Below are 18,321 nucleotides of genomic sequence, written 5' to 3'. Positions count from 1 at the left end.
TGCCGTTCTTCATAAATATGGGGAAATGCTGTAAATTTTTATGCTTTTTGGAGCCCAAAACAAGAACAAACATTAACAGTAGGCTACTGTAAGATTTGATGGCACAGTACAGTATTTTCATTTTCGCAGCAGTAACATATCGAAGCCACATGCAACCATCAATATCACATAGCCTGATCATTCTTCATCTTCCCTCCAGGAATCAAACTAAAAGGTCAGTAGACATAATAACGTAGCCTACTGAGAAAATAAAAATTATATCTATGCCTCTAGTTATCTAATTAGTGACCCAGGTTTAATTTTTGTTAATATAACTGAATAGAGAAAATGTTACATAAATGTACTTTATTTTCAGTATTATTTTCTGTTTATTTAAAAAAAGAAAAGAGAAGAGTTTACTAATCTATCTGCCTGTCAGACTTACTTTGTTTGTATTTGGTCTCTTATTGGTTAGATGGCGGAGTGAAAGTTACCTGTTGGAGGAACTAAGTTCCCGCCTATACTGGTAGCAAGTTCCACACTACATACATGCCCGCGGATGAGAGTAGACCATGGAGCAGATATAGAAAAGAATCTGCAGCTAGCAGGAAACTCAGTTGAAGCTAAAAAAATAAATGAAGTTGATGAATTTGTATGTGAAACCAAGCAACACAGAGGAGAACAGACTAGAATAGTGCCCGAGGCGATCCGGGGACCTGTGTGCAGGGTTTTTGCAATGTCTTGGTGAGTGAATTGTGGCTAAGCTAAGCTAGCGTAGCTAACTACCGTAGTCGGTGTGTGATAGGAATGTACATTGTTAATTTATTTTATTTAGCTGCTAATTGAATATTTTTACACTATTGCAGAATGATGTTAAAATCTATGCACTGCAGCCTAGCTGTTCTGGTTATGTACTGCCAGTGTTAAAAGCACAGGGAGAGAATGTGAAAATGCCCCTAAATATTACATTCATTATAAAAATGTGAGATGTGTAAGAAATGAATGCTATACTATACATTAGTTCACAGTTTACGTTGTATTGGTAAAATGTTAAAAGCCATAATTCATGGTTAAAAGATTAAAAATTATGATTCATGACTGATATATGAATTAAATAGTTTTTTAAACTGTACAGCATCTTGTATGAAATATCTTTTTCCTAACATCACCTAACTACTATGATGTTAAAGTAGCATTGACAATTTTGATGACGTGGTAATCCATTATGGCCATAGATAGTTGAAACTTGGGGACTGAAAATAATAGTCCTCTATTCATTCAGATTTTTGAGATACCCTGAAGTGCCTGGGACCTTGGATTCTGGATTCTGTCCTTGACGAAGGAGATGGTGAGCCAACGTTGAACCACATCATCCCTCATTCCCGAGGAGGAAAACGTATCTTCCTTTACTACCTCATTTTCATGACAGGAGTGTGATAGGACTGTCACAAGCCCCGCATTCCTCTTGCTTTTATTATCGGGTGCACCCAGAACTAAAACTGACCCAGCACAGTTACTGATCTCACAACTAAGAACAGATCTGCAACTCACCAAACTAACAACTGAGGAAACTTGAAATTATCAACGCAGGAACTGAACTTTGTCATGCTTAAGGAACACTTCCTTTAAAAGGGAATTAAGGACATTGAAAAGTTGTTTATTAAGAAGTTGAAGTGGTCTAAGTTTTTAAATTGTTATAATTATGTTCTAAATACTTGAATATTGTGTATGAATATGGTATATGTTTAAGCCTACTGTGAAACTAATTGAGTGTGCTAAATAGGGTATTCTAAAAGGGTCACGTGATAGGGGCGTGACGAATCAGGGATTGATAAAACCCAATCAGGAAGCGAATGTGGCTGTTTGCGTCATTGTTTTCAAAAGTCTCAGTTTCTGCCCGTTCAGAGTAAAACTTAATCCCGGAGTCTTCAAACTAATACGGGGTCAGCAGCATTTTCAAAAGTCTCCGCCGGAGTAGTGTGGACGCTAGGCGTAAACGTAAAAGTTATGCATTTTAAAATGAAAACATGTTAGTGTGGATGTAGCCTCAGTGAGCTTGGACATTTAGATGCCCACCCTCTACCGATTAAAAGGACATTTGAAAGCTTAGCTTAATCGTCCGAACAACAGTTACCCATAAAATTACAATTATGCATATTTAAACAAAATCGACAACAACTACCAACAGCCATAGTCCTTACAACCTTAACTAATGTGTTGTCACTGGTTAGATTGTCACAATTAGAAAAATAACAGCTTAAATCCCTAAGAAGCGATGTTAGCATTAGGTTGCATCCAGTTACCTAATGTTATAGTACCCTCAAACTATGTAAAGTAATAATGAAGATGCGTATCAGAGGGGATTTAGCTATTTTTTTTATAACCTGCTATGAGATTTGTTTTCAACAAGAAAACACTTTGTCTAATGTTAGGTCAACTTTTACTGTAGCTGTCTAATGTTGAGCGCTGTGTGTTTTAATAGCATCCCTACAAAGTACTTTACTCCTTGGTTGGATTAAAATGTAAATATTTCCTAATGTAGTAAAAACCTAAATCTATAGCTATGTTGCAAAATTAATTCAGTACTCTCTCATGAAAGATTCATCACTTGAGTCTGAGTCTCACTCCACTCCACCATGAAATATGCAGGTTATGCAATGAACTGGCAACTACTGGAATGGAATGGAAGGGGGGAGGGGGAGTGCATCATCTAGTGGCTGAATGTTATTAATGTTATCAATAGCACCTTTAAAGAAGGAGTGAGACCAATCACACTCTTGTTTCATCATCACATTGTAGAACTAGAATTTATTTTAACATGTTGCTACTTATATACGAAGCTCTAAATGGCTTTGCATTTCAGTATATAAAAGACATGCTCAGTTAAGATACAAACCAGCAAGTACTCTCAGGTCCACAGGCAGTGGTCTTTTAACCATCCCTCATACTAACTCTAAAGCAGGAGGAGGCTTTCTTTTGTATCTATGCCCCAAGTAGATGGAACCTCCTGCCTGTCACAGTCTGTCTTGTTCTCGTCCTGTCACTTCGCACTTCAGACTCCCCTTCACTCTGCACTCCCTCACCTGATTATTAATTCCCAGCACCTGTCACCCATCGCACACCTGCACATAATCAGCCACTCTACTCCCTATATATACCCAGCTCCTCACCTCAGTCAGTGTCCGGTCTCGTTCATGGTGAAGGACAGAACGTTAGTTCCCCTGTAGCCTAAGAACAATTTGGACTCACCTCGTCTAAACCTAACTATTCCCTGGCTCCATCGTGTTTCTGTCCTCCGTGTGGTTCACTCCAGCTCCAGTCTCCGTGTTTCTCCAGTCTCCCGTGAGTGTTCACACCAACTCCAGTCTCCGTGTATCTCCATTCTCCGTGTATCTCCAGTCTCCCGTGAGTGTTCACACCAGCTCCAGTCTCCGTGTTTCTCTCGTCTTCTGTGGGAGTTACGTCAGTCTCCTGGCTCGAGTCGAGCTTCTCGTCTGGACTTCCCACTCCGCTCCAGATCTCCGTCTAATCCAGACTTATGAACAGTAGCTTTCCCACCATACCCAAATCCACGTTGTTTGTGTTTAAATAAAGCACTCACGATTCTCCTTGTGTCTCCGGCCTGATCTGTCCGTAACACTGCCTGAGGACCTGACAGAGGCCCCTACTCTGAACACTTTTTAAAGCAGGTTAAAAACCTTACTTTTCACTACAGTCTATGACTAAGTTCTTAGTGTTTATTTGTGTGTGTGTGTTTTGTATATTTTGACATCTATATATTCTGCACTGATTATTTGTATAACACCTGTTGATATGCATATTTATTTTCTGCATTTGGACTTGTATGATTGTATTGCGATTGTATTGTCACTTTATGTGAAGCACATTGTGTTGCCCTGTGTATGAAATGTGCTATATAAATAAAGTTTGACTTGACTTAAATGATTAGTGTTAACAGTCTTAAAGGTCAACAGTTGATTAAAAGTGTGCAAATGAATAGGTGGGAGGTAGGTAAGGAAGTGGTTCTCCTCTCCTTATGTCGTTTTTATTTGACTCCCCCCTAGGTAGCTGACTCCCCCCACACCCGCGAGGCAGAGATCAGAGTCCACCTGAAGCTAGTGGAGGAGGAGGCCAATCTGCTGAGTCGACGCATCGTGGAGCTGGAAGTAGAGAACAGGGGGCTCAGAGCTGAGATGGATGACATGAAGGGATCACAAGGTAGTTTTTAAACTCATCTTATCTGTCAGTTATACATGTCTATGATTAATTTCTCAGATACGTGAGCTCCTCTGGAGGTGGAAATAATCTTAAATCAAGGTAATTGGAAATCTTGTATAGCAAAAATTGGGATTAAGATGTTAAATAATGAACATGGCAATCATGATGTTCAGAAGATCAGCAATGCTTACCTTGATGGCTAGACTCTTGTATAACTAGTTTGAACTTAGATGGTACGTTAGGTTAACTATCTAATTTAGATAACTTGAAAAGTTTGAAAATATTTCTCAGAATTATAGGTACATTTGATCTTTTATAAGATTCTGAGTTCAAGTAAAATAAAAAGTAATATAAAAGCAAAATAAAAATACACTTCACACACCTACAAAAATACAACAGAATACAAAACAGAATACACTGAAACAAGTATAGCGTTGACTGAAAATGTGTATGCTGAAAGTGTGTTGGGATATCAAACCAGTAGTTTTCATCAGCTTGTTACTTTCGTAAATTGTACTACATTGTTAAATCATTCTTTAGATTGTTTTGTAAATTTACTCCTTTTTGTTGAAATGCATCTGTATTTAAAATGTGGCCTTACTCTTCATTGGCTAAACCTATACATACTACTGAAGGAATAGTTAGACATTTAGGGAAATGTGCTTATTAACTTTCTTGCTGAGAGTTAGATGAGAATATCAATATAATTCTCATGTCTGTACATTAGATATGACACCAGCAGCCGGTAAGCTTAATAAAGCACAAAGACTGGAAACAAGGAGGAACAACTACTCTTTGGTTTACGTAACAGAATTTCTTGGTCAGGTGCAGTATCTGGAGTCCTGTCATCACCGTGATGTTGCCAGGCAACAAGTGGCGACTCTAGGAAGTAACAGGTAAAACCACAACAGCTTTAGTGGTGCAGAGTTTGTTACCATTGGACAGAGCCAGGCTACCTCTTTCCCCTTTTCCAGTCTTTGTGCTAAGCTAAGCTAACCGGCTGCTGACTCCTGCTTCATATTCAGCGTAACATAATGAGTAGTAACGGTTCTGGTAGAGCAGAGACTCAGATGCAGAGAAAAGCACAGGACACAAAGTAAAGTTCAAAAAGGTAGTCTTTACTGACAAGCCAAGAGTCATACACAGGAATTCAGTCCAAGGCAAGCAAACAAGTCAGACAGGGAGCAGGCAATAATCCAATAAGCCAGGGAACAAGGCAAAGTCCCACAAAACGTAGATACTAGAATGCTGGAGAGCGATGAACACACAAGGTAGAACAAAGACAATCTGGCAAAGAACACAAGATGATATATAAGGGGTTTGCAGAGGATCCAGGGACAGGTAACAGGACACAGGTGTGGTGATTAGGGGCAGGAGAAACACGAGGGCAGGAACTGAAATGACAGGAGAGTTAGTTCTTTCAAAACAAAACAGGAAACACCATGACAAGATTAAGAGGATGTGTCAAGAGTGGTATCAATCTTCTCATTTAGCTTTCTGCAAGAAAATAAATCTTTCCCAAGGTATTGAACTATCCCTTTAAGATTTTGTTTTCTCTCTTTTCAGACATGTTTTCGATATTTATATTTGCATGATTCATCTGCAATTTTTATTTCATAACATTAATACTTTAATTTCTGCCTCTGTTGCTCTCTCAACCGCTTGACCTCTTATTGTTTCTTTTCCCCTAGATGGTCCTCAAGAACTTACTGGTATTGGTGGTGGTCTAGGGGCGGGTCTTGGTCTAGGAGGAGGAGCCATGGTACTCGCAGGAGGGGCTTCATCTGAAAACGTCATGGAGCTACAGAGACACCTCCAGTTTGTGGAGGAGGAGGCAGAGCTATTGAGAAGGTCTTTAATCGAGATGGAGGAACAGAACAAACTTCTAATGAACGAGATTAACCGCTATAAATCTGAACTCCCACCGCCATCATCTGCTGTGTCATTGAATTCATTAACATCGCTGACGGACAGGCTGCTGAACGACAGTCCGGTGCACTCTATACAGGAAGGAGCGGTGCTTATCAGCACAGACACCCTGGCCCAGGAGGAGGAGCTCAGATTGGCGAGGCTTCAGATTGGAGAACTGAGCGGGAAGATGAAGAAGCTGCAGTATGAGAACAGAGTGCTGCTGTCCAACCTGCAGTGCTGTGATCTGGCCTCCTACCATGCTCCTTCCTCCTCCTCCTCCTCCTCACTTCGACTGGCTCTGGAGACTGATGCCGAGGCTGGAGACTCAGCTGAGTGCCTCCCTACCAGGTAGTATTGTATTTTCAAGTTTTCTCTTACAACATTTTTGGTGGAATTGAGGTTCTGTAGTTTGGTTGTGTACAGGGAATGCTTCAGCAATATTATTTTTTGTAGTAACTCAACAACTTTTATTTATATACATTTTTTTTCTTTAATTGGGTAGAAATCATTTAACCTAACATGAACCCCAGCAGAGTTACTGCATGTAGTTCTGTTTTATACAGTTCCCTATTGACAAAAAATGCACTTCACTAAAGACACAGTACAGTAAAGTATATTTTTGCTTCCCCAGATTCTGTTGTGCCACTTATTGTACATTTCATCACAGGTCCACCTCAAGGTGTGTTTGTTTATTAATTGGACAAGAGAATAATGAGCCCTTCCATATCCCATGTAGCCAACCGGATGTCTTGCCAAACAGAAAAAGAAAATCAAGCACAAAAGTTTGTGGGAAAGCCAGCTGTCATCATACTCCAATCTAATAACAAGAGTTAGTCTCAGTGGGCTGTACTCAGGCACAGTGGTGTTTTGAGCTAAATGCTAACATCAGCATGATAACATACACAATGCAAACATGCTGATGTTTAGCAGGTATAATTTTTACCATGTTCATCATCTTAGTTTACTGTATTAACAATAGCTAATTAGCACTAAATACAAAATTCAGCTGATGGGAATGTCATTAGTTTTGCAGGTATTTGGTCATAAACCAAAGTATTGGACCTGATGATGGATGAAAAATGAAGGGATCACCAAAGTTATCACAATTGATCCTGTGGGGGACATGGATGTCTGTACTAAATTTCATGACAATCCATTCAATAGTTGTTGAGATATTTCACTAAAAACCACAAATGTGAACCTCACGGTGGCACTAGAGGCACAGTCAATAGGATTCATCCTCTTGGCAGCATGAATGTCTACAAAGTTGCATGGCAATCCATCCAATTTTTAAAGAGATTTTTTCCAGACATCCATGAGCTTGAGAGATTAGAAGAACCCATGGCTCTGTAAGATTACAGTGCTTCAACCACATAACATAAACCTGTACCTCATAATTCAAACAGTTTCAGACTTCAGACAGTATTCAGACTTGAGCAACAATTCAGCAATACAGACTTGAGAAGCAACCGAGGCTATTTATCAGCAGTGAATTACTTTGAGATTGAAAGTTAATTCTTGAAACAGAGGTTGACAAAACAATCTCACCACAAGGTCCATTTAGTAGCTCTACTGGAGCTTTTGATGGTAATAAACGATCATCCTCAGCAGATAGAGTTTACCTAGTTATCATGGAATTTGTCTGAGAACTTTAAGGTCAAGAATGAACTTTCAATCCCAACTTTTAAGCCAACGTGGATGAGAAGTCCTAAATGTGCTCTCTCTATTTTTCCATCAGCCTGCCCCACCTCAAAGAGCAAGTAAGGGGCGAGAATGACACCCTGGAGATCAATGAACGGAAAAAGACGATCGAGGACAATGCTGATGCAATAACCTCACTCCCTGGGTACTTGGGGCAGAAGGACCATGATGCCTTGCTGGCCATGAGGGACCAGGCTCGCTTGGTTTCCACAGCAATACAGCTCCTGACCTCCCCCGAGTCTAACCGCCTCTCCTCCTCCCCATCCATCTTTCACAAGTACTACATCAACGAGGCAGCAGAGCTATGTGACCTGGAGAAACCTCAGCCTCACAGCCAGGTATGTGTCATCTGTTTGGTATGTTGTTCTTCCACAATACTGTCAGATGAATCCTTTTCAATCAAGAGTCAGCTTTTCAATAATTTCATGAAACCTGAATAACAACCATGTGGCCCTTTTAATCCTTTTTTTCATGAAATCTATCGGAACCTGAAAGATGTGTATGTACTGACGGTGTAGTCCCTCATTCGTCCAGGAGTGTTCTATCGTAGAAAAGGTTTCAGTCGTAGTCATCTGGACACTGTTTTCAGAATCAAGACGTTTCGGCTCCCATCCGGAAGTCATTCTCAATTGAGAATTGGTTGATTCTGAAAACAGTGTCCAGATGACTACGACTGAAACCTTTTCTACGATGTGTATGTACTTTAATAAAACATTACAATGTATACATTAAAAACAGCATTTTAAAAGCAATAACGTCCCTTCATATAAAACTAGTGAAAAACAGCAAATACTCACTTTTGAGAAGCTAAAACCAGAGAATATTTGGCTTTTTCCTTGATAAATCACTTTCAACAATTAAACAATGAATCAATTATCAACATTGTTGTCAATTTTCTGTTGATCAATTATTCTATTAATCAAGTAATGATTTCAGAGCTATTTCTTGTTCCCCAGATTTCAGAGCTGTCTGACCTGGTGGACCAGCCCCTGGTTGGTGCTCTGACCAGCAGGCTCCAGGCCCTACACACCCAGCTACAGGCCTTTGTGGAGCAGGTAGACAGCCTGGGTAAAGCCCCAGCAGGTGGGAGCGACCCTCAAGTAGAAGGAGTGTCTCCTTTGGTCCCACCCTGCACCTCCCTCCCCTGCTCTGGAGATGACCAGGATGGACTGTACACTGCTGAGGAGGTAAATGACAAGAAACACATTCTTCCTTTTCACTCCTTGTCACTCTTGTCTCTTCATTTATTATGGTAAGTGGACTGTATTTATGTAGCGCCTTTCTAGACATATGACCACAGATGATACGACCACAAAGTCGATCATTGATCTTTGGCCTAAGGTGTTCTGGTACCAATTAAATGGTAAATGGACTGCATTTATATAGCGCCTTTCTAGTCTTCCGACCACTCAAAACACTTTATACTACATGTCAACATTCACACGCTGATGGCAGAGGCTGCCATGCAAGGTGACAACTGCTCATCAGAAAGAAACTAACACACACACACCGATGGCACAGCCTTTGGGAGCAATTTGGTGTTCAGTATTTTGCCCTAGAGCTATGTTTGAAGATGGTGTTTGTGGTGGTGTTTGTTCTCCGGGGAGAATTGCAACATCTCCCCCTGGGCAACTCTGGAAAAGGAAAAAGTCCAGCCCCCTCCAGGAGTTTGGTTTCAGACCCAGTTCTGTGCATAAAGGTGAGCCCAACTATATCTATTTGGTACTGCTCCACCTCACGCACAAGCTCTGGTTCCTTCCCTGCCAAAAAGGTGACATTCCATGTCCCTAGAACCAGTCTGTGATGCCAGGGTCAGCACGCCTAGGTACCTACCTTTGCCTGCCGCCTAGCTTACCATGCACCCAACCCCAATGCCTATCCCTGCGGATGGCGGCGGCTCCATTTAGCTTTCAGGCTGTGAGCCCCATTGGTCAAGGCCTGGCCACCACATGCTTGCCGGTGAGCTTCCCTCCCAGGTCTTGCTCCAGGAGAATGCCCCGGTTTCACTGTTCTGGGTGACGTGCTGCAGCTCCTTCTTGGCTGATTCATATAGGGTCTGTGAATCGCTTTTAGCCTGGCCCCTCCCCTGAAACCAATTTGCCTTGGGAGACCCTACCAGGAGCTATTGCCCCTGACAACACCGCTCCCAGGCTCACAGGGAAACCCCTCCACCACGTTAAGGTGGTGATTCTTGGAGAAGCTGACTAGCAAATAATAAACTATAAACATAGTCTAAAAGCATTATCTGACACTATTTAGTTTTTAATATTTAGTTTAAAAACTGGGAAAAAATGGTAATGGTAAAAATGGCAACACTTTTAAAATGACAGTCTCTGGTATTTATCATAAGAGGAGTAATATTGGTAGAAGCACAAGACTACATAACCACATTGCCTCTGTAATTTCAGAAACACAAAATCTGGAGTCTGAAAACAGAAATGAAATAATCTGAGTTATTTAAATCCACCATTTGTATGCAAAGAAAAAGAAATTACCTGATTATGACTGAAAGAGTTGTCCACATAGATTTCTTAAAGCAGCAGATGTGACAGTGAGCTCAGTCTAAATAGATTTCCATTTATACTTCATAAATCACATTTTCAGTCTGAAATGCTCCACTGGGAAATTCTTTGGTTACAGGTGATTGTCAGTGGTTTATGATTTAGTCTGAGCATCTACTGTATTTTCAATTATATAATGGTCCATATAAAATTCTGTATAAGATCCACAAAGTTACTGTATGAAAGCACACTGGAATCAGCAGAGACATTTTTTAAATCTATAATTGTTTTCTGGAGTAAATTAAGTTGTGTTGGAAACACTTTTTGTAAAAAGAAAACACTTTCCAGACTCAATAGTAGACTAAATTTACTTGTTAAGATGGATATTTCTGCAATTTGGTGTACTGCCTTTACAGCAAGAGAAACTTCTTTCTTATAAAAATCTATTTTCTGTTCTAATCTAATCTAATTTGCCTATTTAGAGGAGGATGTGCTAAAAGTATACAAAGTTTTAAGAAAATACATTATAATGTTAAGACTCCATTAGAGGCCAATTCTGAGTTCCAACACCCCTCCGATCTCTACTCCCCTTTCCTTTCTCTCTGTCCTTCCCTTTTTCCCTTTGTCCCTTCTTCCTTCCTTCTTTCTCTTTGCATGGACACCATAACCATAATGGGCACTTCACTTCCATCTCCCCGTTTCCCTCCTTTTAAACCTCCTTTCTCCCACTCCTCACGCCTCCTCCTCTTCGACATCTCCTTAATCAGAATCAGAAATACTTTATTGATCCCCAGGTCAGAAAATAAAATAAGTACCAAGTGGGTATAAGTATAAAATTAAAATAAGTGTGAAGTACAAAGTGGGTTTACCGGTTGATGATAATAATACGGTATAAAGTAATAGTGCATGAACTGTCAAGTTAAGCTTATTAAGATTATGAGACAGAGGATATTGCACAGCAGTAATAGAAGTATGAATAAATATCAATAAATAGGGAATTTTAAACTGAAAAGAGTATATTGCACAGCAGTATTAACACAGGATATTGCACAATTATGTCAAGTATTGCAGAGATGTTAATGATCAATGTCCAGTTTAATGACTTAGGGTCATATAGACTAACACTTAGAGAGAGATGGAGCTATGGCAACAGGCAGCATGCACGTTGGCGCATGAGCACTACAAAAAACTGCCTGCCTATTTTCCTCTGGCTCCTCCTTGCTCACCTCACATCCCTTTCCTTCCCTTGTTCCCACTCTTCCTTCTTCTTCTCCTTTGTCTTTGCTTTTCTTCCCCATCTGCACTTGTTTCTTCTTCTTCTCCTTCACCTTGTTGCTCCATCGCCCCTTGGCTCTTTCATCCTAACCGCCTTACCACTTCTCTTGCACCTCCCATTCATCTTATTTCTCCCCCATTTCATTCTCCCTTCCTCCTCTATCTCCTATTGCTTTTTCTCCCCCATCTGTCCTTTCCTCCCACTCTTCTATGTCCTCTTCCATTTCCTTCTTCTCTCCTCCACCCTCAACCATTCATTCTAACCTCCATCCTCCTTTATTTTCTCCACTCTCTCCTTCTCCTCTCTGACCAAGCTCTTTTTCCTCTACATATTTTTCTTCATCTTGTGAGATCCATCCATCTATTTCAGTTTTGTTTTTGTTTTTAATTTTTGTCAATGTTGTCATATGAATGGATGCCATTTTGGATTTATTGTTTTTTATTCTTATTGTTGTGTTTGTTTGTCTTGTTTTCCTTTAATTTCTATCACTCCCCTCCTTTTTGTTTTTGTTCCGCAACTTTTCCTCTTCCCCTGTCCCTCCCTCTCTCCTCTGATTTTTTTGTTATTTGTTTTTTTTCTTCATTAATTTGCCCATGTATGCATGCAGCAGTCTGATTATAGGGACCAATCAGAGCCAGATGTGAAAGATCAAATTGAAGAGAACAGCCAATCAGACAGCAATGAGACGCAAAAGCAGGAAAACAGCCAGCTGGAACAGGGAGAGAAGGAGACAGATGATGCACTGGTGAGTCGCTCAAAATCATCATTCACATCATGACAGGCACAAACATACACACTAGAGAAATGCAAGGGCATAGGGGCTGACAGCTAACAATTTTTCAGCAAGAACCTGACCTAAACCTGAAGCCAATGTTTTAATGTAAAATTTCTCACTATCTCTTGTGCACACTGACAGACAAACGCTAAAGGTTTGGCTGGTCACAGTCTAAAAATGCCTTCAGGGAAACAAACAAAAGGTCTGATAAAGTAACTAAGGAAACGGACTGCAAGTGTTAAATGGACTATAACTGTTATTTTTATATTAATAATGGATCAAATGGTGATAATTATACCCCAACTCTGCAATTCCCCTCAGCTCTCTTTTTTTAGTGTCTTTCACCTCATGTTTTGGTTTTCCAACCTGCAACGTTACAGTTTTAGTTCACTCTCATCACGTTTTTGGGCCACAACAGGCGGCTGTTTTCAGCGGAAAAGCTCTAACAATTCACATTCAAATGTATCTAATCAAATGTTATTTGGGGCGACAAGCTAACCCCACCTGTCATATAAAACTGCATTTGACCATTAGCCCATGGGTCATAGTAGCTAGCAGTGCAGAGCAGATCATAGTAGGAGGGTTGTGTTTCAATAAAAGCTTTTTTTATATTTCCAAAGATGTGGATTTAGAAACAGTGTCTTCATACATACTACTACATAGTTTGTCCACCAGAGAGCAGTGACAAGTTGATTTTTCAACTGTAAAATCTCCTGCTCAATATGTATCTGAGTCACAATAAAGAAAAAAAAAATCTAAGGGATCCATATCAAGATTGTTTGTGTTTGTCATGTGTTTAGAAAAATTACTATCAGCCGATATATCATTATATGATTTTCTCAAATATCAATATCATCCTCAGAAATCCAGTATTGGTTGGGCTATCATTGCAGTTTATTATTGATGTAATTTAAATATTGTAGGTAAAACTAGTAACATTAAGTTTGACAAAAAATATCTCAACTCAAGGTCCACTTACTAGCCTTTTCCAAAGCTGTCAACCGCATCTCAGTCTTCTTCAGCGGGGGAATTTTGCTCAGTTGTCATCATGTAAGTATAGAACTTTTTTGTCAAACACCTGTTTCCAATTCCAAGAATGAAGTTTTATCCTCATCTAGTAACATCTGATTTGTAGTACTAATACCACACTGTAAAAATGCTCTTGTACAAGTAATAGTCCTAAATTGAAAATGTTACTTAAGTAAAAAGTATGTAAGTATAATCAGGAAAATGTACTTAAAGTGTTAAAAGTAAAAATATTCAATGCAGAAAAATGTCCCCTGTGATTGTTATACTGTTATATTATATCATTAGATTATTATTACTCATGCATTAATGTAAAAGCAGGATGTAACTGTTGTAGGGTTGAGGTGGAGCTCATTTTGAACTATTTTTGCTGGAACCATTAAATGTTTACATGAATAATGACAAACGATTATCAAAATAGTTGCCAATTAATTTTCTGTCAATTGATTTGTCGACTAATATTTTGAGCTTTACTTGTATAAACTGTTGGGTAGTTTAATTTATAACAAAACATAATATTTGATAAGCTCTTCGTATGTTTTGTATGTACAAATCTTAATTTGTAAAGTAACTAATAAGTAAAGCTGTCAGATAAATGTAGTGAAGTAAAAGTACAATATTTCCCTCTGATATTAGTGGATTAATAGCAGAAAGTGGTTTGAAAAGAAAAGACTCAAGTACAAGCAAAGAATGTAGAAGCAAAAACTGTGACAAAACTGGATGGCGCTGCAATCGCTGCTGCCATTTTGGACAGAAAATGCCAATGAGACAACAGCACAGAACCTACAGAGACACAGTCCAAAAAAATGTCATTTCAAATTAAAGGAACTGTATGAAATGTCATGCTGTAACAACAAATACCGTTCTGCTGAACGGTTGACAATAAACAATGACATCCTGCAGCACCTATTATGTAATTATGGTGTTTTTCTCAATTGTGATGTGCTACCAAAACATAATAATATACTAATGGACGAAGTACAATAAAAACAAATGGTTTTGCCCTTTTCTCGTGGCAGTTGTGATAACCTTTTTTTACAGGTGTGCCTTCAGCAGGCCAGCTACACTCACACTCCAGGGATTTATTATGCATGTCTTCTACTTCATTGTATGATTTGGAATAGGAACAAGTCGAGAAATGCGTATATTCTTCATTCATCCAGTGCACAGCTATGGAAGTCTCATTGTCATCCGAGGATGAAAAACTAACATAATACAGTAATATAATAATGTCACATATACAGTATATATGAAGGTGGATCAAACATAGCTAATCTTGAATGTTAAATGAGGTACAGAGAAAACTAGTATTTATTTTCATTCTTTTTATTACACAAGACAAATAAGATATGCAGAGTTATAAAAACAGCTTGAATGTCCTCCCCTTGTTACCCTGTAAATACACAGTAATATTAGGGGTGTGAGCTGTATTATAAAGTATCCATTGCTCTCTTACTCTATAATTACACAGTAACAACGATCTATGTGATGTTGTCCCGTTCTTACTCTGTATTTACACATAAACAACAAGGCATGCGGGTTGAATATAAAAGGTTTATATTCTGTTGTTTACATTAAACTGTTATTTATTTCTTAATGACTATAATTTATTTATTTGCTTTCTTTTAGGGTATTTTTTTGTTTGTATTCTTGTTGTTCTCCTTCTTTTTATTCTTTTTGTCCTCCTCTGACAATTAACTGTCTTTAAAGATGGAGACATGACAACTCCCCAAAAGTGAACCCAAAACATCTTGATCGCCCCTTGGTGTCTGGCTGCAGTACAGGTCATAAACCCAGCTATGTTAGCGGATAGAACATGGGCCAAACTAAAAAATCTACTGAAAAGTACACGTGAAATTTTTTTCCCCCAAAGATGATTTCTGTCATTTTAGCTAGTTATTTTCACACTAATATGTTCAACTGTTAATTTTAAGTTTGGTTTTAATTAGTTATTTGATGATGTAAAAAGGGGGTTTCACGTCATGATTTACAGCTGAGCCCTGCTTGTGATTGATTCGGCCAGGTGTATGGGTAGGTAGGCCTGTCGCAATAACTACTTTTGTTGGATGATATATTGTCCCAGAAATAATTGCGATAAATTATATTATATTGTCATTTTAAGACCATTTTATGCCACAGATATATTGATACGCATAATAATGCATGTACACCCTTTTAATTAACTTACAATTCTTAAGAATATTCAGACATTGTAATTGGAATATGAAAAAAAAAATTAAACATCCTAAATAAAAACAATAAATAAAATGGACTCTCAGACTCTGTTAACAAAAATTGCACTTAAATAAATACTAAACATTTGGCACAGGGGTAGGCTACAGAGTCATTCATTCCTTAACACGCAATGTAGTAATGGCAGTTGTTTTTTTCTGCTGTTTATTCTGGCATCAAGTTGGATTAAATGTTGGTGACATTCTTATGTAAAAAAAAAAATGCATGTAAACACAATAGGGAATACTTTTTCTTACTCACCTCTGGTTTAAGTCACTGCATCTCCTGACAGAACACCACGTTGAATTTCAGCCTGCATGCACGTTTTTTGTTGAAACTGAGCAGCTGATATTGCTTTAGCGAGAACAAGTTAGTCGCCTTCAGTCCAAAATGGCGGAGTCGTAGCTCTGCTTTCTTTCACTTCTTGTCAAGTTCTTTGGTACATGTACCTCAAATATATACTTAAGTACAGCACTTGAATGTACTTAGTTACATTCCAACACTGGTCTCCATGGTAACCAAGGCTGTGTTTGCCTGCATCTTCATTCGAACCTGAGAGGGTGAATATGAGAGAGACACTAAAATGCACCCAAATAGATAACAAGAGAATTAGATATCATATCATCAGAGACAATTGTGTTTATAACAGTTATGACCAGAGCAGAGCAGTGACACAGCAGCACATACACCCAGGCTTTACATACACTCAGTATTCAGCACAATACTGCTCACATCATGCAATATTCAATGGTAGAGTTTGTATTTCTATCCATCTGCCTAGCACTTCTGTGCAGGGTGTCCGGCTACAGCGGGGTTGCTAAATACGGTCATTGAGCACAGGTTTTGATTTTGGTCTCACAGGCACGATGGTACCAGACCTGGCAAGTTCACTGTGAGGACAACATTACAGGAAGCTGCGCATAGTCACTGTGCCCAGCTGTTCTTCACCAACACCAAGGAATAGTTATAGGACTAATCAAGTAACCCCCCACTAAAACCACAAATAGTTTTTTTTTTACCTTTCTATTTATGAACGGATTAAACATGCTGATAGGCATGTATTTTTTAACTTTGGACAGAACCAGGCTAGCTGTTTCCCCCTGCATCCAGTCCTTATGCTAGGTTAGGCTAACCCCATCCTGACAGCTCCAGCTACTTAAAGGTATAGTGAGACATTTTGGCAAATATTCTTATTGGCTTTTTGCCGAGAGTTAGATGAGAAGATCAATACCACTCTCATCTGTTATGAAGCAAGAGCATGAGTCGATCAGCTTAGCTAAGCATAAAGACTAGAAGCAGAGAGAAACAGTTAGCCTGGCTCTGTCCAAAATTAAAAAACACAGTTACCAGCGCGTCTAAGGTTGTGGTTTAATGGGGAATTAAGTGCTGTAACTATTTATCTCTGGGTGCAGTGACTTCCTGGAATCTTGTCATCACCGCGAGGTTGCGCAACCAGCAGAGACTCCAGAAAGTCACTGTGCCCAGCTGCTGGTCGCCAAGAAATAGTAAAACCACAACTATATGGTTTTACATTTCGGTTTTACATTTTTTGGCATAATTTTGAGTTTTGGAATAGGCCATGCTAGCTTCCAGTTTTTATGCTAAACGACTCCTTGCTCTTGCTCCATAGTTAATGCACAGACAGCTGTTGGGCGGCTGTGGCTTTGTGGTCGTTCATCAATCGGAAGGTCGGCGGTTCAATCCCGGCTTCCCCCAGCCTACATGACGAAGTGTCCTTGTACTGATGAGCAGTTGGCACCTGTCATCAGTGTATGAATGTGTGTGAATGGGATAAATGTGATATGTAGTGTGAAGTGCTTTGAGTAGTCGGAAAGACTAGAAAGGAAAAGACTGTATACAAGTACAGTCCATTTACCATTATAGACATGATAGTAGAAACAATCTCCTCATCTAAGGTTCAGCAAAAAAGCAAGCCTTCTTAAATATCAAACTATTCCTTTAAATGGTGGGTAACCCTGCGTTAAGTACACTGTAAAGAGTATTTGTAACTTTTTTGCCATGAAAATAGTCAAATTTAAGGAAATTTTATATCAGGATCATCCCTCACAAACCCTTATTTTCTTCTAAAATATCTTCAAGACAATAAAAGACTGAGTCTGTTAAGTTATTTTTATACTGTATTATAAAGTGGTGTTATTTGTTATTACATTTAAATACTCTCATTCTTCACATATTTGCTCTTGTGTTGCTACAGTTTCTAATGTTGCACATTTTGCATGAGCAGCTGCCACTTTTTCACAACTAGTGAGCCATTTTGTAACAGAGGTCAGAGTAGTTTTTCTGGCTGACAGTGGAGGCTGTGAGTGGCTGGGTTGTGTTATGGGTGGAGGGTGATGGAGGGCAGAGACTGAGCCCAGTGGAGGACATTAATTGTACCATGGTGGGTTGTGGGTTCGCACTCACTCAGCAGCCAAATGAGGCATGGGAAAGTGCATGAGATGAGGTTTTATGTGTGGGCATAGCGTGCCACAGCTGACGTGTGATTTAAAGGGTGTTGTGGCACAAAACTGCCATGTAATGTGCTTCTTACACTCGTCTGTCTCTTCCTTTTTCATTTCCTTCAACTCTCTCTTCTCTCACCACTTCTCCCATTTCTGCTTCCATTCTTTTTCTTACTAATTTTTCTTTTCTTTAATCTCTGCCTACTTCTCTCAATGTTTCCTACCTACTAATGTCTGCCT

At 39.2% G+C, this 18,321-nt stretch overlaps 1 protein-coding gene across 8 annotated transcripts in view; it reads left to right on the top strand.

The window, feature by feature from the left end:
• The window catches only part of soga1 (suppressor of glucose, autophagy associated 1), a 144,103-nt gene that overhangs the window by 104,016 nt on the left and 21,766 nt on the right, over positions 1-18,321 (top strand). For 4 of the 8 annotated variants that reach the window (XR_006379430.1, XM_044210312.1, XM_044210308.1 and 1 more), the window contains 6 exons: positions 4,044-4,197; positions 5,889-6,456; positions 7,847-8,147; positions 8,766-8,996; positions 11,078-11,104; positions 12,197-12,331. Coding sequence is in view for 7 of the 8 variants with exons in the window: in XM_044210312.1 (XP_044066247.1) it covers positions 4,044-4,197; positions 5,889-6,456; positions 7,847-8,147; positions 8,766-8,996; positions 11,078-11,104; positions 12,197-12,331 (1,416 nt within the window). In the remaining variant the exon portion in view is untranslated. Of the gene's footprint in view, positions 1-4,043; positions 4,198-5,888; positions 6,457-7,846; positions 8,148-8,765; positions 8,997-11,077; positions 11,105-12,193; positions 12,332-18,321 lie in introns of all 8 variants that reach the window. The other 4 variants (XM_044210313.1, XM_044210309.1, XM_044210311.1 and 1 more) reach the window with 3 other exon arrangements.

Source organism: Siniperca chuatsi, linkage group LG10 (genome assembly GCF_020085105.1).
Source record: "Siniperca chuatsi isolate FFG_IHB_CAS linkage group LG10, ASM2008510v1, whole genome shotgun sequence".
In the NCBI taxonomy this organism is placed as follows: domain Eukaryota; kingdom Metazoa; phylum Chordata; class Actinopteri; order Centrarchiformes; family Sinipercidae; genus Siniperca; species Siniperca chuatsi.
Note: the sequence above shows the minus strand (reverse complement) of the source record. Positions and strands in the feature narration are given on the sequence as shown.